Source organism: Amia ocellicauda, chromosome 23 (assembly GCF_036373705.1).
Source record: "Amia ocellicauda isolate fAmiCal2 chromosome 23, fAmiCal2.hap1, whole genome shotgun sequence".
NCBI lineage: Eukaryota > Metazoa > Chordata > Actinopteri > Amiiformes > Amiidae > Amia > Amia ocellicauda.
Window position 1 is genome coordinate 13,087,125 of NC_089872.1, and position 26,973 is coordinate 13,114,097.

Consider the following 26,973-nt stretch of genomic DNA (forward strand, 5'->3'; position numbering starts at 1 on the left):
ATAAAACCTGTACACCAAAAATGAACCTCCATCTCCACTACAAACAGAAAATAACTGAGGCTCTGGAAATAAGTTAGACCGTGGTTTCACAATTACTATTACAGATATTATTCATATTTTATTATTGATAATTAATATTATAATATGTTAATCATCAGGATCTTTCACCACAGTTAAAACCAGAAGCAAATACACATTTTAGCTGAAGTATTTCTTGACGTCGTCAAACACAGAAAAGGATTTAGCAAATGCTCTTTAAATGGGAGAAGCATGGCTTATACATACAGAGTTATCACCTAGCCTTTTATGTAATTGTTTGAATGTGTGTTCTGTGAGAACACATCGTTATTACCCACGGAAGATAACTCTCGCTAATAAATTTCTACATCTCCTCTATGCAGTACACAAACACCCTTCGGCAAACACCCCCTCCCACTGCTGGCAGGGATAACAACATTCAGTTAATAACGGGGGCTAAGGCAAACACGACTCCGATAACAGATTTGCTTTTTAAGCCCAAGTGTTAATTTAATTTCACCTTGCCTAACTTCTCTCTCTCTCCACTTTTTATTTATTTTGTAATCACAGTTTACAACAGGAAATCCCAGTTAAAAACAAAATGCAAAAAACATTCCATATTTTTGCCCCACAAACCCAACCCCCCTTCCTGTCTATTTCTTTTTTTTTTTTTTTTGGTCAAATTGCATTCTTTAAATCAATAAACATTATCACAGACCAACAGTCTATCAGCTACTTGCAGCAGCACCTCTGTTTTTCTAATTTTCAGACTAGCATGTCCACATTTTCGTTGAGCTTTGAGGCGGGTATTGATGCTGACAGGTTTGCATTAAACCATTAAACAGCGTGTTTAGAAGGTGTATACATAAATGAAGAAGAAATGAAAAAATCTAGGCCATTTCTGTATTTGAAGAAAATACATTTTGGTAATTTATTCTATAATCATAAAAAAAACATTGACTTATTTTGTCTGTGCTTCATTCACTGCAATTTGGAATCATCCTCTTCCCTTTTTAGAAATACTCTACTCTTTAGGGCCCTTTAATATTATAATATCTTGGTTCGCTGGAGCAGAAATTAAAAGAAGAAAAAAAAAACTAAATACACAAAGAACGTCTCACAGTCGAGCAAGACTGAAAATTACATTTACACTGATTTGAGAACAAGGTCTCCACAAACTAAATGACAGGATAAATACAAACAATTGCAAATAAGTTGCTTTTTTATAGCGAAATCTGTTTAGGTCACCATAATTATATTATATACTGGGCTCCATCATCACACTTAGTTCAAACTAATTTAGAAACAGCTCTCCTAATAAAAACCCTGGTGAAGGTCTAGGTGTGACAAATTACTATATTTTGTGTTAGGGGCCACTGGGGTCTATTTACAGCTTGCTTTTCTGTGTTGAATATCAAGGCAAAATCAAGGACCTTTAGAAAAGCAGAACACTTCAGGTAATTAATTCTGCAAGATGGGCAGATGAGAGATCAATGATGAAATCACCTGGTAAAGCCATAAAAGGTGTTGCATTAAAAGGCTTTTACTATACATCCCAAACAATACAGAGAAACCAGTATTTTAGCACTTGTACTCAACAGGCACTCCAAACCAGGCTACGACGAGAACAGAAACCTATCCTAGCTAATAATCTTGTAACAAAAGCTAAAAGACATCATCCTATTAACTAGTGATCTCAACTGCTAATGCGGAGTACTTCCTGATGCCTTTTATACAGAACGCTGCTATTAAATGAGGTCTAAACAGTCACTGGGAACACAGCCTTCATTCACCTTTTATCTCTCTCTCTTGTTGGAAGACGACGAGTGGGGCTGAAGGTGTCAGTGATATTATAGAGTGAAAATTAATCAGAAATTTCTCTCATATTTTTCTTGTCACACTAATTTACTTTTTTGTACAATTTTTGCCCAGTTAAAAAGTTCATACCCAACCCCCTGTTGCACTCTTTTTAGTCGAGAATATTCAATGAGTGCGCCAACTGAAAAGCACCAAGTCCCAACACAAAAAGCGTTCGAAATTCTCATTTAGTTGTCTTTATTTTGCTAGCGCCATGTGGTCCTTGAAGACGGAGAAAACACGGGAAGCTGAGTAAAGATCAGAGCAGGCTCATTAGCATTCTGACAAAATTGGAGTGGCCGCGATGTATAGTTTGCCTACTTTGCCGTTCTGTGAAAGCTGCCGGTGGTAAGCTCTCTATTTCATTGTGCTTTTGTCTTTTCTTGGGGTTTTCAGCACAGCAGGGTATTTGCTAGCCCCAGGTTGCACAGAGAATTATGGGAAAAGAAAAACGTCCCTGTATATTTAGACAGTGGCACAACTTCTCAATTCCAAACCAAGTTGGCTTCTAGTTCTTTTTCACCCCTTGAGTTTCTTAATAAATATAATCTTACTGCTGTAGCACCATTCCTCTCTCTATACCATGTGTGTCCCCAAATCTTATGCAAAAGTTTCAGAAGCCCAAAGCATTTATAAATAATACAAATCATACAAATACAAAACAGGGGGAAATAAGGGAGAGAGACTGGTGCCCAATAACCTCAGTCAAGGAGCTGTGTTTTGATAAGACAGCAGTTTGAAAAGACATGAAGGATTTTGTTTATGTACTGAGGGTACATAAATAATGACTTGCCCAGGAAGACCCGTCAAATTTAAGATTGGGGCCATTTGATTTTTTTTTTCCCCCTCTCTAATAAAATATATATATGTAAGGCTTTGCTTTGATGAACAAGAAAAAGGCTACATTAATGCTCACTATCCCGCATCAACCTTTCCAAGTTGTAGTGAAATGGATAAAGGTCTCGCTGGATGGATTTATCTGTTAAATCCTTGTGGTTGGCCTCCTATCTTGGATGATGACCCGAAAGAATGTCAACAGCTCATTTCCCAGAGAGCTGGAAGGAGTCACCATGCAAGTCATAATCTGCTCCTTCTCAAAAGCACTGTTTCAAACATTAAATTTCACAAGCTGTTTAACGAGATTCTTCCTATCATCTCCTATCCTGCCGATACTTCGCGCATGTCTGATGGACCAAACAGAAATTTTAAACGGGACGTCTGCAAAGACCTCTTTCAGTACACATAAAATGGGATGCCTTTTTAGATAATCTAGTTTACTACAGATCTTGTTAGGGAGGGGAAAAAAAATCTACACTATAAAGGCAAAGTGCACAGCAATGGTGATTAAATTTACCCCACACATATACACAGCAAGTGAAGGAATCAGCACAATTTCCCTTCATAATCAAAATATGAATCTGGAAATAATTGGAAATGACCCACAACCTTGAGATCACACTTTCGGCTGCATCTAACAAATAAAAACTGTAGTTGAGTGCAAATGCAAAGTCCTCCATTAGATTTAGCAATTTCTTTACTTTCATTGCTGTTTTCTACAAAGTAACCAACCGTAAGGAGAGGTTATGCCCTTTTAAACACTGAAATACAGGACTTTTCCACTTACTGCTTTTATGGAATCTTTTTTTAATTAGAATCTGAAAATGGCTGGTTGGTTTGCAGTGTTAGGAGAGATGGTAAATCTTTATTTACACAGTGCCGCATTTTCTACCTCTTGGACATCGACTGGAACATTTACATTCCTTTTTTTCTTTTCCTTCTTCAAAAAATATATTTAAATGTTTCAACAAAATCTAAACAGCTGAATAATTCCTATGTTTCTCCCCCCGTTCTTTCTGCTGCTAACCACAGCGATGGAAGAGACTTGAATTCGACATTCTAGTCCTATCTGGGCTTCCAAAGAGTTTGGGACCAGATGTTTCAGAAATGACCAACAATTGGGGGGTTAGAATAAATTAATGACTGATTTCTGAGCTTTGATGGAATTAAGTGCACTCCTTTTCTCAATGTGCCATGTGAATATCCACCCGTTAAACGTTTTTTTTTTTTTTTTTTGACAAGTGAGGCCACCCAGCAGAAAACAACTGATGCAAAGCCCAGGAGTAATCCCCCTGTTTAGCTCAGCTCCGTGGTTAGTCTTAACACTGCCTCTATTATCTGATGGATTTAGGCAAACTTTCATTTATTTGTTGGCCTCGGTTTTCAACTTTGTTGCCTGAGTTGAAGATCCCAAGCCCCATTCCAATGTAAATAGATTTGCATAAAGTTACAATGCATCTTGCCAGGGTTCTGATTAGACAGCAGTGGGTAGCGGCTGCATGTGAAGTTCCTCAGGCATACATGTATATGTAAAAATGTGGCTCCTAGTAGCAAAGACTAAACGCATGCATACATATCAGCGCTAGCCAGAACTCATCTGTCAGCCATGCAGGGACTGTGCTGCGTTTTGTTTCAAATGCCATGCACTTGGTGTTCCAAAACTTGATTTTGCAAATGTTTTTCATCTAATTGAAGTTTAAAACAACAACAAACAAAAATCTGATGCTATCCTCGGAAATTAAAAGAAATACAACCGCCGGCCAATAAAAAAACAAAACAAAAAAATAAAACGTTCATAGCAAATTACGTTTCATGGAATGTTTTAAATTTGACAAGTGTTCAGAGAGCCGGTTTAATCAGTAATTAATGCGGTTTCTTGCCTGAGGTCAACAGTACAGTATAGGCTGCAGATATCCCTACAATAATCTCCTGTGGTGATGATCACATGACTGCAGAAATTCGAAGCAAAACTGTAGGTTGGATGTTAATCGCAAATTTCCATCAAGTGCCACCTGGAAGTGAATTAAAGCACAGATCCTGCAGGTGGACTTTGTTGTGGTGTCGAGGCCCTTGCTTTGGCTTCCGCTACTTGACAGCTGTACCGTCGTCTTCTGCTTTAGCATCGTGAGCCCATTGTGCCGACTTGATCATGAGCTCACACACAAACACCACCGGCAGAAATGGCCTGTTCCCCACTATAGATATTTTTCTTTATTTAGGTTGTTGGAGGTAGGGAATAAAAACAACCTGTGCCATTTATTCAGTAATGACTGATCAATATTTGTTGTAATTAATTGTCCCCTTCAGCTCACAGGCATTAATGCTTCAATGCTAAATTAAACATTTAACATAACTGAAAATAACATAACTGGAAATAATACCTTCAAGGCATACCTGTGATTCAATACTAATTTTACCAATTTCACTCAAAAGACTCAACTATAAAACTACGGTGTGTTTAAATAGTCCATTACCTGCTGTTTCAGCCCGAGAGGACACAGCGCATCCCACATTACCCTAGCGCATCAACCTTGCCCTAGAAAAACTACCCTTTTTGTGTTTTTAAGCCTTTAGATAAATTAATATACATATATTTCTCTCCTCTCTGGTTTTCACTCTTTTTCCCCAATCCATACTGCAAATCCAATATTGTGCCTTTAAAGACGAGGATTGTAAAAACTCTTTGAAGTTTTCATGGTTTATGCAGAACCTCAATAAATTACTGCCATTGGTGCTCACTGAGGTAACACAACAGCAAACACTGAAGATCCCAAGTGGGGGGAAAGAAAAAAAAAAAAACAGCACAAGAAACTCTTACAATGGAGGTGCCAAAGTCTGTTGACAGTCCCAATTTTCTTTGCATAATTTTCCCCTCCTCCTCCATTAGCTGTTGGCTGCTATCTCCCCAGGTCATGTGTAATAACAAATTTGCCTAGTGTCATATTACACGCATTTCAAGAAGGCCAACAAGGTTATAACTGCATTTGCTTAATGAATTAATCTGATGTAGTAATGCTTGTGCTAACACCATTAGGCTCGACTAAACACCTGGATGAGTCTCTGTAATGTTTTTGTTTAATGCAAGGCAATCAAATTCTGTGACAGACTAAATATATCTAGATCTGCGTAATGTATATATATAAATTAACAAAATGGCCTACCTACTCAAAGCTGTAAATCCGGATGCATTTCAACTAGATAAAGTAAAGCTGGAGAATTGAAATCACTTTGCGAACAATTACATTTTTAAATGACTTTTCTTTTCTCATTCTCCCAATGGGTAAACAACTAAATTGCTGTTTGTAGGCAAAACAGAGTAATACAATAGGAAATTAACAACTACAAAAGTGGCAGCATAGCAACTTTTGCAAGTGAATACAGCCATTACTCCCAGGATCCTAGTCATTACACTTAATTGTAAAGTGCGTCTGAATCAGTTAACATCTGAAAAGGTCTATTAATTGACTGCAAAGGTAAAATTCAATTATGTTGTCAGAACACAATTTGTAAACTAAATAATGATCAATTATGCAAAGTAAACCCCCCCTCTTTAGCACATCCCATGCGGTAATTTTATCTGATCACTTAAGGAGAGGGATTTGATACATTCAGACAGCCAGAGGTAATCACTTGGGGTGAGAAAATCCAGAAAACGTATCTAAGTGTTCACTCTTTTCATGTAGATTTCTCACTATGCCTCTTCTAAAAAAAAATAAAGTGGTTTTCAAAAAACATTTATTTATACATCATATATTACATTACATCCTGTTTGTTGGCCCTGTTTTAGTTGAATCAATGTCAAAATGCTTCCAGATGAAAAGGCAATCACACCCTGGGATAGTTCAATAAAAGAGGGATTATAATAAGCATAGGCATTGTCCCTTTTCAGAATGTTAATCTGCTATATCACTTGCTGTTACAATGCAGCATGTACGAATGTTTAACTAAAGTTCAAATCAACAATTTGAAGAGGACTGGCTTAACAGAACCAAAGAAAAATTAACAACCCAAAAAAAAAAAAAAAATGAACCCTCCCCCCAAAACAAACCAAAAAAACAGAAATAGCTAGACTATTTTGTAATTGGTGTCTAGTTATCAAAATATAAATTACATGCATCTGAATGCTTCCTCTATCTTTTCTCCCCGCTTTTACCCAGCCAATACGTTTTATCTTAAGATTCTCAGACAATGCCTAGAGGAGCCCATTCCCTAATCTTCCTAAAAATCCCTTTTCATCTGACTGTTTAAGAATGTTTGAAAGCCTGACACCAAGCCGAAAACCACTGCACATCTGGGGGAGGGGAGTCCTTGCAGGTTAACTAATTAAATTGTTTTGCTTCTCAAACATTTAACTGGCTTTAGAGATTAATTAAGAATGATGCGTGGTGCTTTTTTGACTCACTCAACATGGAATCTCATCACATCTACACATCGTTTTAATGTCCTGGAAACAAAGGAGGTATCTTTGATGAAAAACGGATTGAACTCCTGCTTTACAAAGTTTTGAGGAGTTTTACACATGAAAGCATGGTGCTATTTATAGTATGCACGCACATTCAGAGTCAAGCAGTTACAGGACATTTCTGGATCTGGGAAATGTGTTTTTCAAAGATATCTATGAAAAGCTTTGAAAGACCCTACATGAAAAATAATTAAATTCTATTTAATAAATAAATACAAGCATACATCAGTAAATAAAACATTCCTGCACGCTTCCTGCAAAATTCTAAATGATCTTGATAATGAAAGTAACACTTATAGTTTTCTCCCCAGAAATCTAGAAAAAAAACTATGAATGAAACTGAAGACCCTGCGAGCAAACACTAGCAGAAATCATAAAAGGCACCAGTCTGCTCTCCGAATACTAAAGTTTTGTCACTTCTCCAGCTGCTCTGCTTGAAATTCAGCTATATATTAATTTCAAAAGGAATGCGAAGTTGGCGAGCAGAATTTCTGATTTCTTGTTCCCATTCTTTCAGCTGGACACTGATGCTAAAAGGAATGTCATTGGCAAGGAATTTAAATTAAGTCTGCAGAAAGCTCTTGGTATTTAAGGAGAATGAGTGGCCGAGGCTTTGAGCCAACATGCAAGCTGGTAAGACGGTACAGTTTTCACTAAAGAAAATAAAAATAAAAAAATAATAAAAACGGGTATGTGATAATGCAATAATGCAAACTTATGCATGCTGATTGCAACAGACATCAGAAACAGCCTCTGTCAGAACCCAGAAGGGTATTATGCTCTAAACACTTTTTCTTCCCTTACTGCTGAAAGATTATACTGGTTATCCCATTAAAGTTGGTAAAATGCCATTCTTGTGTCTTTAAGCTCTAGCATAGGAGGTCAAGAAGTGTATGCTGCTTCTTACAAGGCTGGTGTGGATGTAATCTTCCCAAAGTTACAATAATTAATGTTAAGCTTCTTTAGCAATACGTTTCTGAAAGAACTTGCCTGATAATATACTTAAAGCTGTGCTAGCTGTTTGTGTTTCTAAGCAGGATATGTTTCCCATGCCGCTCACGTACTTCAGCTTAAATCTTTAGTCAAACTAGGGTGATGATGAGTGTGTTGGCTTATGAACAGAAGGAATAATTTTAACTTATCACCACAAAATGTTTAACGAACGAATGTTTAAAGTCGGAAGTAAACACATACGCTATCAAAAGCTGGAGAGAAACAAAACAAAATAAATAAATAAAAAGAGAAGGGTGACAGAAAACAAACAAACCTCGCCTACCATTTAAAATGTAAAGCTATGTAGGAGTATCTGATCCACCAGTCTGCGACAAAATCAAGAATAAAGGTAGCCGTATTTAAAATAATTAAAAAATTATGTATCTAATTAAATAAACACATAAACACATGTCTATGTGTTTTGAATTTATTGCTTATCATTTTTTCCAAATGGGAAAATCTGGTGTTTTCTTTTTTTCATTTTTTACAAAAAAAAAAGTACATTCTTTTCCACAGTTAAAAAAAAAAAAAAAAAAAAAAAACATTCATCCATCATGAACAAATCCGTGCTATTTTATTAGGGCTGCGGTGGCCTGTCTGTATACTACATTAAGCCTTTGATATCCTTCTTGTGTGAATTTAGGTTTCTGAGTTGAACACAAAATAGGGATTAGTCTGCTATAAAACCTAAGTCAATCTTATCTGTGTCAAGTGCATTTTTTAAACATATGTTAATCTAGGCTAAAACTCATTCTTTTTATCTCTTATCATTCATAGGTGGAAAGGCATAGTCCTATGTTAAACAGTTATTTTGATAATTGTTGCTATTGTTACAGTTTATGTAGTAATTTAAAAATGAATTGTTTTGCAAGAATAATACAAAAATGTTGTTAAAGACATGCATAATCAAAGCTGATCATATCAATCCCACACCATGCCCCTATTCATTCGGTAAATTTTGAATGGGAAATAAAATTTAAAAAAAGCATTACGCAAAAAAAAAAAAAAGCAACACACAAAAACTATTAATAGTGTTCTGGTCTTTTGTACATTGTATTTTCAGCACTGGTGAAGCTTATAGAAAAGATGAAGAAATAATCGAGAGATGACTAGGAAGTACCTTCTCCTTTTCCCTGGATAATATAAACTGCACAAAGATACTGGACATTTTGGTTCCTCCATAAGACTTGAAATCTTGTAGACATATGTGATGTATTTTATTTTTAAATATGATCCTTTTGTTCTTGGGCATACGCAATGCAAAACATTGTCTCAATGTCTCAAATTGCGGTAAAAAAATTTGATTTTAAATTCACTCATTAAAAAAAAAAAAAAGACTGCTACAGGACTCAAACACTATTCGCAAAACAAGCAAGCATTGAAGCAAACAAACAAACAAACAAACAAAAAATCCCCTGTAAAATGTGTGAAAATAAATCTCCAAACCATTTCTGTTTTGAAGGACACTGCTCCCTCTGGTGAAGAAATAACAAGTTCATTAAGTAAGCACCACCTCAGGAATTAAAATTCCCCAGACTTCTCCAACGAGTTTATTGGTTCAATTTTCATAACCGTGAGCATCATTAGGGCAATGCAGTAATTAAGAGTTGTTAGAAAGTGAATTCTCAAACTGCAGATTAGAAAATTAAACTATTTACTGATTACATATTAATGGAGGACAACAATAGCAGTTGCCATAAGCTTGGAAGGCAACCAAGGGATAAATCTGTGTACTTAATTACCATAAACAATGGTTGCATAGAAATGAAGTTTTATGCACATTCCCTTCTGTAATATGTCTGATATCAGAAGACACTTGACAATTCTTGTTCAATTATCTCTATTATTTAATGTGCTGTGAACTGCTCTGTGTAAATAAATTAACCACCCCAATTACTTTGAATTCATCTAGGGACAACGTAATAGAAAATGTGGAGAATTCTATATACCTAATCTGAAAACGTGCGCAGCCTGGTCTCCGTTTCAGCCAAAATCTCACCAAAACAGGTGAGGAAGCATCACCTTGTCGCAGTTTAAAAGCCCAAGATCTTCCTTTACACGTCTGTTATAAAGTACACTGCGTTCAAGCTGATGATAATTTCCAAGCATATATTGTTTTATTATTAATATTGTCCCTGCATGTATTTGAACACCCTCCCTATCTTTAGTGGTCACTCTGGACAACACACCCGGATATAGCTTATACATATGACAGAAGTAAAAAGACAGTTTATTCCAGGTCTACACATAGTACTGGTGAATTTTTGGTGTTCGTTATCTTATACATGCCAGAAATGTACTTAGCCCTGGGTTAGCCCTGTCCTGGGTTCATGAAGAAGCTTCAGCAGAGATTGATCAAGAATAGATACGCCAAGTGCCAGGCTTGACCATGGCAGGGTTGTGTGTGTGTGAGTGGGGGGGGGGGGATTTGGACCACTCCATTTTTACAGCTGCTGGTCTGCAAAAAGAAAACTTTTTTTGCTTTACACATCAACATTCCTCAAGGGAGACTTTTACCCGTCCAAGTCATGTGTCCAAGAAGGCTGAAATGGTTTCTTATTTGGAAACGGGACATTTTGTCACTGGACATGAACTCCGCTGAGCATGTGTGGGATATCCTTGACAGATTCTGTACCAGTCCAGGATGGCTCATCACACCCACAAAATGTGTAAGAATACTGGATAAGGCAAAAGGCGACACCACATCTATTAAGGACACTCACTTTTTGTTAGTGCTGTTGGTATGGTGATTCCAGAATCTATAATTTAGGCATGTGATCTATGGTCTTTGTTTGTACAAATTAAATATCTATATCTATCTAGGTATACATTATAGTATCTTACTGATGCAGTAAAAAATATATATGTTGCATTACGAAGCTCTATTTGTGTGTGGTTCATGTTCTTTACAGCTTTGGAAACAGTTGTTGTCAATATAAATTGCATAACTAAATTCTGAAAGCTGCAAAGATGTTTTTATTCAGAAGGTCAGCATTTAAATCTGGATAAACTGGGCTAAGAGCCATTTAATTCTAATGTTGACATTAGCAGGACTCTGCCAATTCAAATAAAGTAGCATTTTATTTCCTGATGTTTTGATAATGGTATTACGAGATAAACTTCCTCAGGAGTACAACAGCACACATTGCAACAGAACACATGCTTACAAACCACAATATCACTACTGTCAATACAGCGATCAAACCGGGACACTTCCACCACCTTCAGACTTACTGCACGTTACTTTGTGTATGTAATACGTAATGCACAATCGATCAACTACATTTTAAATTAAAACGGCACTCTATTATTACAGAATTATCTTACAAAATAAATGTACTTTATTTTTTTCCAGATTTAAATTCATGTTCAAATTCTGGATTTTATCAACACAAATATATAAAATTTGGACCGACACATTGACACCCTAGAGCTCATATTTTGTAAATTATATTAGTGTTAGTCCAACACTTTCTCTCTCTGAGGTAACCAACAGTGTAAATAGTTAATCTTTTAATTTATTATACCTTATACTCTTCATATTTTAACAAATACATAGAAAATTGCAAAAGTTCATGAACGTAAAATATAAATTTTTATACATTTATACATGATTTAAAATGTTATTTATATATATACTTTTAGATCAGAGATCAGGTAACTGCTCCACTATAAGTCTGAAATTGTAATGTATATTGGTTTTGAATTTCCACAATGCTGCACAATTTAAGGAGGTACTTGCCGAGGGGGCAAAAGAAAAAAAAGGGTAACCAAACACAAAACTGTGAGATAGTCTTGATACAGCGAAATGTGATGGAAGTGTATAAATCCTGACGTTTTTTCAGACCTACTCTTCTGAAAAAAATAATTGTTAAGTATCAGTAACAGGATGCTATTCTCAAATTTCAGTGATTTAGTCAATGGAGCCTTTCCCTTGTAGTGTGCCCTGTTTCATGTGCTACATGGCTTTAGCTGGCCAAATCTTTTTTCCACTGAATCAGTAGAACAGTAAAGATCTTACTTTTTTTTTTTCCTTTTTTTTTTTTTTTTTTGCCGCAGCATATCAATGAGGCACAGATATGTATTCCAGCTCTGCATGGATGAGCACACTGTTCAATAGTGCTGGCTCACACGCTATCAGGGCCAGTTATCACTTCCCATGAAGGCACTCTTATCGCTGGGGCCCAGAGAGGTTGCTGCGAATCGCAGCCTTTTCATTTTCCAGGCAGTTTTGCTGAACATTCAGGCTTCAAAGATTCACACTTCCAAAACTCTATAAGAGTTTGTGAACGCTCAATTTGCCAAAACTGTTTACAGTGTAATTGGGCACCGTACCTGTGTCCATGAGATAGCGGAGGCGCTTCTCCACCAGTGCGGCCCGGGTGTCAATTTGCTTTTGCTCACTCTCCAGTGCTGCCAATTCTCCAACAACATACTGACTGGTGTCTTTGAACCCTTTCTGTAAGGAAGAACAAACACGAAGAAAAAACATCAGGCACAAGTCACATATTTAGACAACTATTTCCTCCTTAAAAGCCTCAGAACTGCTAATTTGTTTGAGACGTGAGAAGCTTTATTTTCTTTTATTCCAATGCCTGATAATTCCTATTTCTATTATTGTTTTGTATTTGCTGCTTCTTCAAAGGTTCAAAGATAGGACAAAAAACTGATAATTAATAAAATTGCACTGCTTCTGGTAGCTGATATCAAACATTTTTTTTTGGGGGGGAAGCGAGCTCGGTAGCTTTTATATTCAAAACATTAACACTAGTCTTTTGAATATTTTTTTCCTGGATACAACTGTGAGGCATGGACTAAAGAGGGTGCACGATGACATTTCTACAAAAGTACTAATAATGCTGAAACTACCAGGTTATATAAACCTTCCTTTACTCTAAACAAAAACTAAATAGTTATAATGTATCTACTGCAAATTCATATGAATTTATATTTGGTATTGCACAATGTAATATAAATAACTAAAAATGAATTTTCAATGCTGTTTATATAAACAGTAATGGTGAAATTAATAATAATAACATTTCTAAATGCACGTCTCAGTGAAAAATGTGTGAAACCTAAAGTTGTTTTCTTAGAACACGTTTATGGACACACAAAGGTTTAAGGATTGTTCTTCTGAGTAAATACAGACGTGCAACCAACCATTTATTGTTTTCAGAATGGGGGGAGCAGAGGGATTGGTGGGGGGGTTTATTTAAAAAGGGGTAAAGGGTATGTTTGCCGTACTAATATTTGAATTAGCCAGATGAAATTCATCTGCAAACTTTGAAAGATGAGCCTAGCCCTTTTAACGTTATCTAATACTCAGTGTTATTATCGTCCAAAGTGTGCCCAAGGGAGGCAGGACTTGCACTAAACTTCCAGTTTCCACACGCACTCCCTGGGCTGGACACACAGCATCCAACGCACTGCATCACACATGGCTCCAGTGCGCTCACACTGCTTGTAGGTGAGAGGGAAATAAGCTTGTTTAAAATTAATGACGTTAATTAAAAATCATGCTTCATAATGAAGGCAGGCTCTGCGGAGAGCCCTCCCTCCATTGAAGACCTTTCCACTCACTAGCTACTTGTTATTCTCAGGAGCTGCTGGAAATAGCATATTATTTATTTAAACAAATTCACAACTAAGGACACACAAAAAAAAAAAATAGTTGAATTTTTTGTGCTGATGCATCTTCTTTTTTAATGGGAAAATCTGAAGTTTCAGCTAGCACTTTTTCTGCATCATTCCTCTAGCTGTCCATCAAACGCTGCTTCCTCCCTGCGGTCTATCAAATATTTCCCTCACAAATCAATTTTACACATGATCAGCCCATTCCCCCACCGAGCAGAACCTCCCCGTTAATTAAGTGAAGAAATTACCATATATATTATATTAATGCAAACATCATTCAGCTAGTAATTCACGGCTGATCTGGATAATGGAAAGGTTGAACACCCATTAACCCAAGCCAACAAAACGGGTTGGCTGAGAAATTCTAGCAGGTCTCCTGTGACTTCCTCCGTCTAACCACAGCCTTGCAGTATCTGCTATTGTAATAATTAAAATCATCCTGCTAGATCAATACTGGAATCTCTTTATGGGAAGTGCCCTGATAGAAATGTCTCAAGGAAACTGGCGCTGTGCAATTCTAGTATTTTACATTTTTTTTTTTTTTTTTTTTTTTATCTGACAATTATCACCACACTGCAGACTAATTCAGATGTGCACCCTCTTAGGCTTTTAAATACATTGCAGATTGACATCATAAAAACCTCAATGTCTCTTTTTTTTTTTTTTTTTTTTTTTTTTTTAAAACGACTACGTCCAAATCTGACTAGGAATTATCGACAATCTGAAAAAAAATATTAAATATGCATTAAGTACTTCATCTTCAGATGGCTTGCGCTCTGTTTCAGTTATTGGCACCCTCTCTTCATTTGCTCTCTTTGAATCTTCTTGTACTGATCTTTGCTTTTTTACCTCTGAAAAAGAAAGGATATAAAAAGATATTTTAAATGGCTTCATTATGAATTCACACCTTGTGAGTTAAAAAAAAAAAAGCTAGACTTAAAGGAGTTCTCTCTGTAAAAAGCCATGACAGTAAAAACAGCATGCCTTATTCTGTGCATACACAAGGACTTTCGATTAGCAATGACTAACTGTATTTACAGTGTGTTAATCACATTGGCAGGGTTTAAAAATGCAATTCACATGCAGAGGCAATTTCGTTAATAAACACACAATCACTTTCACCACCCCTGCTGACCCGTGGAACCACAAGTCATCTGAAAAGGGTAAGTGTGAATAATCTGCCAGCATTTCAGCTTGAATTTGCATTTTTAACAATCAGTTCTGTATACAGGAAGGAAGACAACTACTAAACACAATATTTGATAATTAAAGGCCCTTCACAGCTGACAGCTCAAGGCATTTTTTTTCTCCAAATCATGTTGTAGACCTTCTCAATATAATAAACACAATGAAATGTTCTAATAAAAATCTTTATCATCATCAAGTAGTTTGTTTGCTTTGTTATACATTTGTTGTTGCATATATGTGTAACATCTCTCTCTATATATAGATACATACATTTTTTGTAGTAAAAGCTCCAGGCTGTGTATTCAGAATTTAGGGCAGTGCAGATACTCTGTTCTGTCACATACCAGGCACTGATGATGTACTGTACATTAAACAGAGTCTGGTCGCAGCACAATGCATCCTGGGTAATGAATGGGACACCGAGTACAGTGTACTAGCCAGAGAGAAGTTCGGGTACTTCACTGATGAGCACACACAATAGAGTTAGTGGGGGGGTGGGGGACAAATGTAATTGCATTTGAAGTGAAATTAATTGCTTTCCATTGATGAAGCTGCAGGGGGTGAAGCTGAAGTTGGATTTGAAGGAAGTTTGAATAAATCCTGCTGGGGCCAATTCTTCAATGTTAGACATACAGTACAGCAAGGCAGGGCATTGCTGCACTACAAGGAAACAGGGTTTCATAGTTAGCTATTGTAGCATACAACAAGAGTGTCTCCCTCTTTTCCAGTGGATCAGCAATCTGCACGTGCACTGCCCATATAAGAACGTATGTACAATGAAACAACAAGCTATATGGAAAGAAACAAAACAAACAAAACTAAAAATGTATCTCCAACAGCACATTAATGATAAAGGATAAGAGTAACACTGGTTTCTGTAGGATTGTTAGGGGTACTCACAGATACTTCCCTCTACAAGGCCTTCTGAAGGACTAATTTACTGTTCAGTGAGACAGAAAATTTGTTTGCCCTCTTGCAGCCTGCTGGGTTACCATCTGAAAAAAGTTTAGAGCCACAATACAGGCCTACTATTGACTGGCGAAGGGGCTCTGCACTGAAGGAGAAAGCTGCTTCAGTTTGTGACTTTGTGCTATGTCGTGCCTAATAATGTTTGATGGCAACCCCAAAAGGATAAAATGCACATAAAACATCACAAAATCACAGGTTCTCAGTCTGGGTTCTACTGCATATACATAAAAGCGAGTGTACAACAGAAGAGTCAGCCCCCCGTCACAGGACATGGTACCGACAACACGACAGGATGGAATGGGTTTCAGCTCGATGGGAGGGGACTCCTACACAAGACACCCAATGGAAAAACTTTACCTCTATCACTGAAGGCCTGCTCATTTGGCAGATTGGAAATAATTCTGGAGAAACCCATCTGGATGGTCAGACCCATTGATATGGTTGGGGAAAGTGATGCTATTGTACTGCTATCTCATGCAAAGATATGTATGGATAATGTGATGTACAGACTGCATAAAAACATAACATTTAGTGCCATTACTGGTGCATCTAGAAAATGATAAAGTGCTTTTGTTTATTCAAAGTAAAAATATGTATATGTATATACTATGTATTCATTTATTTGCATAACGTCAGTGATTTCAAAGAGGGAGATCTTACCTGGGCGGTTTTCAACATACTGACTAAAGGACTTCAGTTGTGTTTTCCTGACTGCAGACTCCTTATTGAAAACCACAGGACTGCGCAGGCGCTCGGTGGCTTTTCGCAATCTCTCTGTTCGAATGTCTTCTACATTGTTCTGTGAGAAAACAAACAAACAAACAAATGCAGCAGTTAAAATGTCTGTAGCTGAGCTAATATTGGTTTGCAGTAAATGGCATGTGATATTTAATTTGAAGTGTAACCACAGAGCAGATTTGTGGCTTTCTTGCTTAGGAAACGTGCAATTAAGTTTGACTTTCAAAAAAACCCCAGCCATAAAATTTATTCTGATTATGCAAATTAATAATGCCATTGTTTTCAAAGTATACACATGTAAAACTGCACACCATGTCTCCTATCAAGTTTTATTGAAATGTATTATGTGCATGTAATAAGCCAAGCCAAGTGGAAATGGCTGCTTAGAATATTTCAACATTAATAATAAATAAAAAAAATCGTGTTATAAAGTTTACAATTAGTGTACACGTTCCACTTCTTGAAACTGAAAATGTGCTTACTGTAGTTGATAATTTTGCAATTTCTGTAATGAACTGACTGCAAATTAAAGACAGCCCTGCTACTGACAAAACCACAGCACTGATCTTATACAAATTCAAAACGTAAACAGACCAAATTGGCTTTATTTATTTGTATATAATCATGTGATTTAGTCTCAGATGTTGAATTACATACCTTTTCCTTTAACAAAAAATAATTATGTACGTGGTTCTCACCAGAACACTATGAACTTTATTATAATCTACTATAGCACATTTTAGACAAGCTCTTAAGCATAAAAGATTCTCACAATATTACCAACGACTAACATGTCATTTTGTCACCACACCACAATAAATATGTTCCATTACATTTTCGAAGGCCTGACAGATGCACTGAAGCAATTTGTAAATTACATCAAGAAAGAAAAGTTTGTGAGGCTCTCATTTGGACAGCTAAGACCTTAAAACGACGACAGACCCCGTGTCAATATTAAAAGAGAACCAACCAAATTCATACAGGCCACTAGAATTAAACTTCCCCAAGGACAACCCCCCACTACCCCCCTTTTACCCCTGCAAAGCATGGCAACAGAAGATACCAGGGGTACCACACAACACAAATATTGCATTTTGTTCTTTATCTATTATTATTTTCATGAAGTGTTTTGAAAGTAAATAGGCAAAGGCCGAGATGCATGACTAATAACACAGGCTGCTGAATGTTGAAACCGGTTATCAAACGCTACCAAGACTGCACCCTTCCTTTGCATTGAGACAATCAGTAATGAGGGGGATCTCTGATGGCCTATTCTCTAGCCTCAAGGAGGCCTGGGATACGCAATCCTCCAGGGAAGGTAACAGTTTATCCTCCTTTGCAAATGCTGAAGGCCTCATTTACAAAAACGCCTAAAGTGCGTTTTACAAAAAAACAACAACCGAAAAACCAAAACAAAACAAAAAAACACACTCCCACACAAGAAAATGCACACACACACACACACACACACACACACACACACACACACACACACCAAAAAAAAGGATAAAGGATGATGGACTCAACAGATTGTGAAACACAGGCAGCACTGTTTCCGGATAGTTGTGCCTTTTTCACCAGGAGTGAGGTGCTAATTGAAAAGACACTTGTGATACGCTGTCCTCATAGACCAGGTTTAACTACCGCCAGCACAGCTGAGGTCTAGCAGTTCAAGCCGGGGTACTTAGCAAAGAAAACAAACACAGCTGATTTTTAAGCCCAGTAACACATTAAAATATCAGTGCGATTAGCCCAACAAATCCCATTTTAAGAAACTGTTTTATGACCAGGAACTCCTGCCACTTTAAAAAATGCATTCCTCTAAGGCCAGCTAATTCAGTTGGCTTTTACAACCCATTGTGTTTCTCTCAGGCTGGCTTCAGCTCACATTAAATCCACTGTAGAAAGCTAAATTGAATGTAAAATCAGACTTGATCTGGCCCCTCTTTGTTTAAAAGAGGAGACTGGAAGTCCTCGCTGGGTAGATCACTTTCATCACCAACATATAGGAACTGACAGTGTAAGAGAAAGCAATGAAAGTCATTGTTTTAGGAGATCAAAGTGCTCTATGTCTTCGGGAAGGAAATCCTTTCCGTCAGCAACGTGGTCCCCAAAGAGTTCGCAGGTGGGCTAAAACGTGCACAACCGAACATGCCCTACAGCCATAGAGGTGCTACTGACAAATAATGACCAGTATATTAAATGACTCAGGATGAAAGATTACAAGCTCTGAGCTGGACATTTAGGTTAATAGAATAAATGGTAATTATGATAACTACTTTAATGGTATTTACTTTATAAATAGTTATAACTACAAGATACATCATTTCATTTTTCGCACTCCAACAGTACAAGCTAAATGATTGTTCAAGGATTGTAGTTTATTATTTTTAGACTTCGCAACCGTTGTATATCAGTATCAAAGACGACCTCATTTCACAAGGGAAGCAAGGGAGACAACGAGAGGACAGCAGAATACACAACACTGAAGCACTTTGAAAATAATGTATCAATATCGGCAATATCAGAATGCACTGCCAACATAAAAGGGCAATGGATCCCTCCTTTTATTCCACCTTCAGAGACGACAGTCAGCGTGAACTTCCTATAAAGAATTTAGATATAGCACTAGTGTACGATTATTCATCTACATGTTTCACAGTTGAACTAGTCTTGGAGAAGGAAGCCAAGAGGACCGGTACCTTAAGGCCTTCCTGTTCGGCGCCATCATTTGTGACCTTGGTTGCCGCTGCAGTGGAGAGAGAGTTCACCACTTGGGGACGAGCTTCCAGAAGCTTCTTGAGTTTGAGGTCCACATGCTTGCTGTTCTGTCCACCTGGAGGGGGGGGGGGGGGGAGGTATTTAGAAGGTGTGAGATTTATAGATCTGACCATGTGTGAGTGGGCTCTGTAGACTCTACAAACAGGATAAATGGACTTGAATGAATAGGGCACATCACAGATGGGAGGGCTGGAAAAACAGCACTGGACAAGGATGTCATTGTAAGCGTCACAACAAATAAAGGAAAAAGACATTTAAGCAAACGCTGGCTGGAGGAACAGTAATAAGCCACTGTCTTAACAAGTATATTATATTGCTTTTTAACTACCTGAATGTAAAGGTGTTTCTACTTAAGCATGAGCAACTGTATACCATCAAATCTTAATATCTATGAAATGTAATCCCTGTGCCTTGAGTAATTGAATCCTACTTGTTTGAGACACCAGAGCTCCATTTATACTTCATAAAGCGAGAGATAATGAGCATAAATTAACGTGCACGGAAGGCAGTGGACGTACGGAATAACTCTTCAGACGGCTTCAAAGTACCATGGTGACATAATAGCGTTCTCATCATCGTCTTTAACGCTACCGATGTGAATGTGGTTTCCCTGGCATATCTATGCCTGGAGGCACCAATTAAAAAGGAAGCAACCTATTAAATACCTGACCAGTGCCCCTTACGTTAAGCCTTTAATAGTGTTAAATGAAGGTCTGCTGTGCACTTTCATGCCTATATATAGTTTTGAAAGGCGTGCGAACAGAATGGTGTTCAGACGCAGCCAACATTCCAGGGCGCAGGGTTGTCTGTTCCACACCTGGTAATCTCATCTGGGCACCTGAAACACGCCTGGTTCCCTTTCCATCTGCTCTGTGAGGCTGGATTTCAAGCTTGTGATCATGGCACTTCCCTTGCCCAATCCGCCAGCGACTCTGAATGACGTGGACTGAAGAGATGAAAGCGAGCCAGGCTGTTTCATGTACCCAGGGGAAAGATTATCAGGGTACAACAGAGACAAGCCAAGGACTCCATGAGTTTTGATAAAGCCCTATTTTCTCCAAATATCTGGTACATACATGTTCTATGAAAAAATTATTCCAGCTAATGAGAAAAACATGGCGGTGGGGGGGGTAATTTTCAGCAGAGTAAGACATGTTCGTGACAATGCAGTCAGTTTAAATTCTGTCAATTACTGCATCCAATCAAACGGTCAAGCTAAAGTCCATCCCATTGAGTTTGACTGCTGTGTGGCCTGCCAATCACTTGCCAGGGACAGTCCGGGTAATGGTCTATCAACAAGTTGTTAGTGTTATCAGATTCAGGGTTTCTTAACAGGTGCTAGAACATTGATAGTGGAAGTAGAGGAACAATGAGAAAAGGGAGAGAAACTATAAAGCAAACTACAAAACAAAGCCCCATTAATACAAAGCGACACTTCAAAGAAAATGGAAAAGAAAACCACAAATATTTTTAATGTTTTTCTTTTGACTGCTCAGGTTTATCTCGCATCTGAAATGTATTTCAGTAGGAACCAATTAGTTGTTTCCCTGAATATTTTAAGAATCACAAAAGTGTGTGTGTGTGTGTGTGTGTTTGTTTTAAAAAAGTCTACAAGGAATTTAAAATTTACATTTTCAATTAAAACTTAACTAAATGTTTTTTACTTTATTCTAACAAACTTTTTTAAATCTTGGAAAAATCAGGGATCTTACTTCAAAATTTCAAAAACCCCTGCTTTCCAGGTTTTTCATTTTTTATTTGAATATATTATATATTTAGAATATGGAGATATACAATCAGAAACTAGTTCTTTGTACCAGCACAAATATATCTCAGGACCTCTGACCTGGCACTGCGAACTACTTTCTCAAGAAATTAAATTCTCTTTGAATTTTCTTGGAAATGGAATGGAATTGAAATTAACAAATATATAAGCAAGGGATACAGCAGAGGTTAGGATGAAAATAAAGTGGGAAAATGCAAAGGGGGTGGGGAACAGCCACTGAAAAGATATTCTGACCAAAGCACAACATGCAGCACAAACAACATTAGTCGCATTTGACTAATATTTGTATTTACCAAGAGAACCATGGTCACTTTTTTTGTTAGTAAGATCATCTCCTTCTCCTACATGGGGGCGCACAGGGGCTTCCTCATGGTTAGTATCTACATTATCACCCCCATCCCGATTCTCATCCTCAACAGCACCCTCCTCCACCTCCTCCTCCTCCTTCTCAAAATCTGCAGGAACAAAGATGTGAATGCACCCCCATCCATCGCACCTCAACCAGCCCAGTTAGTATGTGATTAGCCATCAAACTAAACAACATGCATATCAATTAAACATTAGTAACAGAAATAGTGAAGAAAGAGAAAGAAAGTGTAGTGTCGTAGATTGCAATACACTCTCTACAGATGTGTAGTTTGTGTATTGGTGTCAGCAGGACCCACTTTCTATAAATACAGATATAGGCTAGTTGGGTAGCAAATAATTGTTCAGTGGTGTTAGTCATAATCTGAGAGTAGTAGCATGGCAACAACGTTTTATCACCTGAGGTGTTGGGATTTGGATCAGTTTCATTATGGGATTTTAAGTTTACCGTTAAGTTCCTCAGAACTGGAACCACATTTTTGGTGGATAAATAAGGAGTCTCTGAACTCTTTATTTTAAGATGGCAGAAATGCTGCACTGAAAAGACGTTCAGCGGCGGCCTTCCACTGCTTTTCATGCTAAGCTGGAAAGATGCCTTTTAGTTTCAATTTTTTTTCTATAATATAGATATGCTGTATAGTTCTACTAGGTAACACTAATTAAATGAATGCATGGTGATAGAATTCACAAAGTTTGCAGGCATGCAGGCTGTTTCAGAGTCTGCCCTACTGCAACCTTTGTGAATTAAGGTTTCCGAGTGGAACGCGAAATAGCTAGGATTATGCGTTCTGCACGGTAAGTCTTGTGCATCAAGCCTATAGCACTTTCCCCAAACTCGATTTTTAATGAGTTATACAATTAGCAGAATTCAAAACCAGAAAGTCTAAATAAACCCAAACCATTTTCAAAGCCTCTATTTTCTCTGTACTATTTTCCTCAGTATTTATTCCCAATAAAGAAGGAAACCTGGCTCGTTGTCATAGTAGCTCAGTGCGACCTGCAGTAAACCCTGGAGCGATACAGAGACAGTGCAAGAGAGAGAGAAACAGAGGGCTGTGGGGAAGCCTGAGAGAGCTTTAAGATCACCTATGGATTCCTGTGGATACTGTAGTCCTATTTAACAAAGATACAGGAAACATATGGATAAACATACATCCAAAAAAAAAAACAAGTGCGGATTTTTTTTTCTCCTTGAACCATTGAGTACATTTTATTGGTGAATGTATGTTCACAATTCTCACTACTATCAGTAGCTATTATAAAAACTATTTTTATTCTTGACAAAAAGAACACTGGAAATATGAAGAATACTAAAACAGCAACAGTGAGTTAAAGAAAAGAGTTGAGTCATAACTAGAAAGGTGCATCTTTCTTCAGTACCATTGATTCTGGCACATGTTCGTTCCGTCATTGATTTCTCTGTGTAAATCGTGTGGATGCTGCATCATCTTAATGAGGGTAAACAAATGCCAAAGAGAGGGAATGTTCTTTTGGGAACTTTTGCAGTCATTCCACCATAAAATCCTTTTTTTTTTCTCTTCAAGGATTAACAGCAAACTCTTTTGTCCATTTGTTGGGAGGGCATGAGTATACATCTGTGTGTGTGTGTGTGTATGCATGCTTGTGTGCGTGCGCGCGTGCTGGGGGTGTCGCATTTGGCAGAGCTCGCCCACTCGGTACCACTCACCTCCAGATGCCTTTGACCTTCCTTTCAACTTTTCTGCAGCCATTTCATTGTAGATGGGAAGTTCTGACATCTTCACACCAGATCGAGCTTCTGCTATTAACTGACGAGCTCTCTCCCTCAGCTGGCGTCGGCGCTCTTCATCTTGCTGCTGGGATATATATTGAACAGTTGCCATCTCAGTAATTGACAGAAATGCCATTTCACTCCCAATCTGATCATCGCGATAGTGGCTAGTTTACAGCATGGGGCTGGAGACCACACAGTAAATAGAATGCTTCATATCAATCTGTATCATTCACGGCATTTTTTAAAGAAACATAGAAATTAGAAAATATATATATCTTGACCCTCCAACCACCACACACATACAGATAACCAGACACACAAAAGCTACTTTTCTGGGAAATAAAGTTTATACGGTAGAAAAAAAAAAGTACTATTTTCTCATATAATTTTAATACAAATACAAAATAGAATACATGTACTTAATATCAATGTTGCTAGATAGTCTGAGCACACCTGGCTGGCAAGGGTTTTATTTTTTCCATATTAGTCTATACATATGAATTACAGTCATGTTTTAATGAAATCTTTACGAATTAATAACATTATATGGATTTAACTGTTAAAATATATATATTTATCAGACTCCACCGATTCTTAAATTGTATTGTAGGCATGTTAAAAAACCATTTGATTATATGGACCTAACACAGTTGGTGTATTTTCAAACAATGTCACAATGACCAAATAAATTAAATAATAAAGCTATAATTTGTAGGGTAATAAGTAGATGAAAAAACATGCAATGAATGTCAGTGCTTATTAGTATAAAACTCCTTTAAAATACAAACTGCAGTATCAGTATCTTGCGGTGTATGTTGTTTGGGTCTCTGATTTAATGGCCGGCTTCTCTGATGTTAATAACACCTGGCTGAGAGGTCTGAGTACAATTAACTATTTCAATTTTAAAGCACTTTACTGATGAGGAGCCAGCTCATTTGACAGCAATTCTACTTTCTCGAGAAGTCCACCAAGAGTCACCAATTGCAGCCCGGAGCCAGTAGTTACCTATTTAATTGAAGCTATATTTCCCTTTTCCCTGACTTTCAAATGAATCTCCATATTCCACACTAGTGAATGCCAAGAGGGCCGAGAATCGGTGCGGTTCAGCTAAGCAGCCATTAACAAAACAAGCACAAAATACTAATTAGGTACATTTTACCTATTTCTATGTTAATTGTTTGTTTGTAGCCATTGTTTGGAAAGACAATGGCAAAATGCAAATTAATGAATCAGAATGCAACCCTAATGGGACTCTGTTTATAACCATTAGCCCAGAGGTGTGCTGTAATTCAATCCTCAAGGCGCTGAGATTTAGCCCCATTTGCAGCCCACGCGGGCAGGTTACAACTTCTAAAACCCTACAGTAAACAAAGTCTATGGACACAGCACAATATCCTGAGCCTGACTGACACAGTTCTTGTTTCCCTATCAGATTGTCTCAATTTACTTTACCGCTAATGTTCCAGCACAGCATACACAGGTTCCCAGCCTAGCTAAAGCTCTCCTGGGGGCTGGCAAACTCGTGGCGTTTGTTTTCGCAGCTCTCAACTTCCCCAAAACACACGCTAGTTAAGAGTTAAGTTCACCTGAACGTGCCGATTCGCATTTCATTAGGCCGGAAAAGGCCGAGATTCATACATTCCACAGGGACTTGGAAAAGCATCCGCAGGTTACCTAACAGAAGGGGCGTCTCTCAAACTAGTTATGGTTTGTGTGCCTGCATGTTTGGCTTTGTTTTTTTGTTATTGTAATAAAATGCAGTTAGTAATAACTGTTCTGGTATCAGTAAACAATTTAAATATTTTATGAACAAGATAGCACAGATTTTTTTTGATCATCTTTAAGTTAAGTAGAAATCATCTATATCAATTGGTTTAATTTGATCAGAACATTATCATTAATTTTATTGTAATACTTTTTTTTAATTGTTATTGGAAGATAATTTTTTTAACGGATTCCCATAAAATATAGTAAAATATAACAATTTGAATTACATTCACAAAAACAGCCATACAGAAATGGAACATAGTGGCATAAATAAACATAAATAAAGCACATCCATTTTATTTGATGGGAGAGCAGAGCTAGCATTGCTCCAGCAAACTTTGCAAGAATAAATAATGCCAATTCTTATTTTCAACCATATAAAAATGTATTTGTATGCATTTTTTTTTTCTTTATATTTCACAGTTCACTGCTATCTCAGCAAGCCTCCTTCCACTGCTTCACTGGTGCTACTTTAATTTTATCCTCCTTAGTCCCAGTGATTAAAGTGATCAGCGGCGGCTTCCTAGCGGCTTTGACACGACTACAACCCCCTCGCAGACTTGAAAAAGGGGGAAAGAAAAGACCAAAGTTTCATTTCACTGGAACAAGAAAATCAAGCTTCTGCTAAATCTCAACTTTATCCAATTGTTCTTTCAACAGCCTTTGGATCTTAAGAAACAAATAAAAATGGCTGTCATTAGGGGGTCCTTTTTGTACTCGCCGCAGATGGCAGTGACTGACATTACTTTCAGCCAAAAATGACGCCATGGATTAGTGAAGGTGAATCGGGATGTGAGAAGCTGTCCATGTAGCTGCCAGGATAATTAAGCACCAGAAGAATGCCTTAAATGGTCCTCAGAAATTTAGGAGACTTTCTAGGTTCAAATGAGATGTGGAAAGTCAGTTAACACGTAAAATAATGTGGAGAAGAGTTAAATGCTAGCAATTAATTGTATTTTGACTCTAGTGCAATTCTTTCCTAAAAAAAAAGACCAATTACAGCATGTTTTGAGGATTCCTAATGTTTAAAATACTTTGATTTAACAACAATCTACAGTTTCTGTCAACAAATTATTTTTTTCCACTAAAGATATGCTGGTGACCAGAGGTGAGTTAATTATGATACACAAACTGAAACTTCCATTTTTAAAATCATTTTAAAGAACATTGGCAAGGTTTTAAAATGATATATATTATATACATACACACACACCTTTAGATTGTGGTAGTTTGCACTACATTATTTTCTAAATATCATGTGTTTTCATAGCTCTTGTATCTCCTACTAACTTACTATGCAGAAATGTTTTCAATGATGATCATTTTTGAAATTGCTCGTGGTCTGTCCTGACTATGCAGTGCAGTTGGGGGTTGGAATTATCGTTTTGGCCTTTCATCACTTGACAGGAAGCAACACACTGTTATTAGCCATTTAGAAAGAAAGAAGTCTGTGCCTATCCAGAGGCAAGGATTACCGAAATGTACCCTATTCAACAGCTATAGAATATGCAATGAAAAGTGGGAAAATAAAATATATATTTTTTTTAAAAGCCTTCAAAGATTTAGGCCAGCTGAAGTTTAACAGAGAGCAGGATGTGCTGTTAGAGTAAATAGGATTGGAGACGAAACATTAAGACCATTCGTAGCTGATCTTTTTCAACCATTTTCAGTCCTGGTTCATAATTTAGACGAGCACCACACCTGTTTGCATCTCAGTGGACGTGTGCTGGTTGGTCTTGACCAATGAGAGAACTGAATGGTGTAGTTTATGGGTGATGAGGTGGACTTTGGAAAAAACAACACAATTTTATATAAATAAAC

General features: G+C 37.3%; 1 protein-coding gene across 12 annotated transcripts in view; it reads right to left on the reverse strand.

The window, feature by feature from the left end:
- The window catches only part of ehbp1 (EH domain binding protein 1), a 120,992-nt gene that overhangs the window by 13,639 nt on the left and 80,380 nt on the right, over window positions 1–26,973 (reverse strand). For 5 of the 12 annotated variants that reach the window (XM_066697272.1, XM_066697269.1, XM_066697266.1 and 2 more), the window contains 6 exons: window positions 23,320–23,467; window positions 21,560–21,721; window positions 19,402–19,535; window positions 16,622–16,760; window positions 14,558–14,655; window positions 12,503–12,626 (listed from right to left, as the gene is read on the reverse strand). In XM_066697272.1, the coding sequence (XP_066553369.1) occupies window positions 12,503–12,626; window positions 14,558–14,655; window positions 16,622–16,760; window positions 19,402–19,535; window positions 21,560–21,721; window positions 23,320–23,467 (805 nt within the window). The remainder of the gene's footprint in view (window positions 1–12,502; window positions 12,627–14,557; window positions 14,656–16,621; window positions 16,761–19,401; window positions 19,536–21,559; window positions 21,722–23,319; window positions 23,468–26,973) is intronic. The other 7 variants (XM_066697277.1, XM_066697271.1, XM_066697267.1 and 4 more) reach the window with 3 other exon arrangements.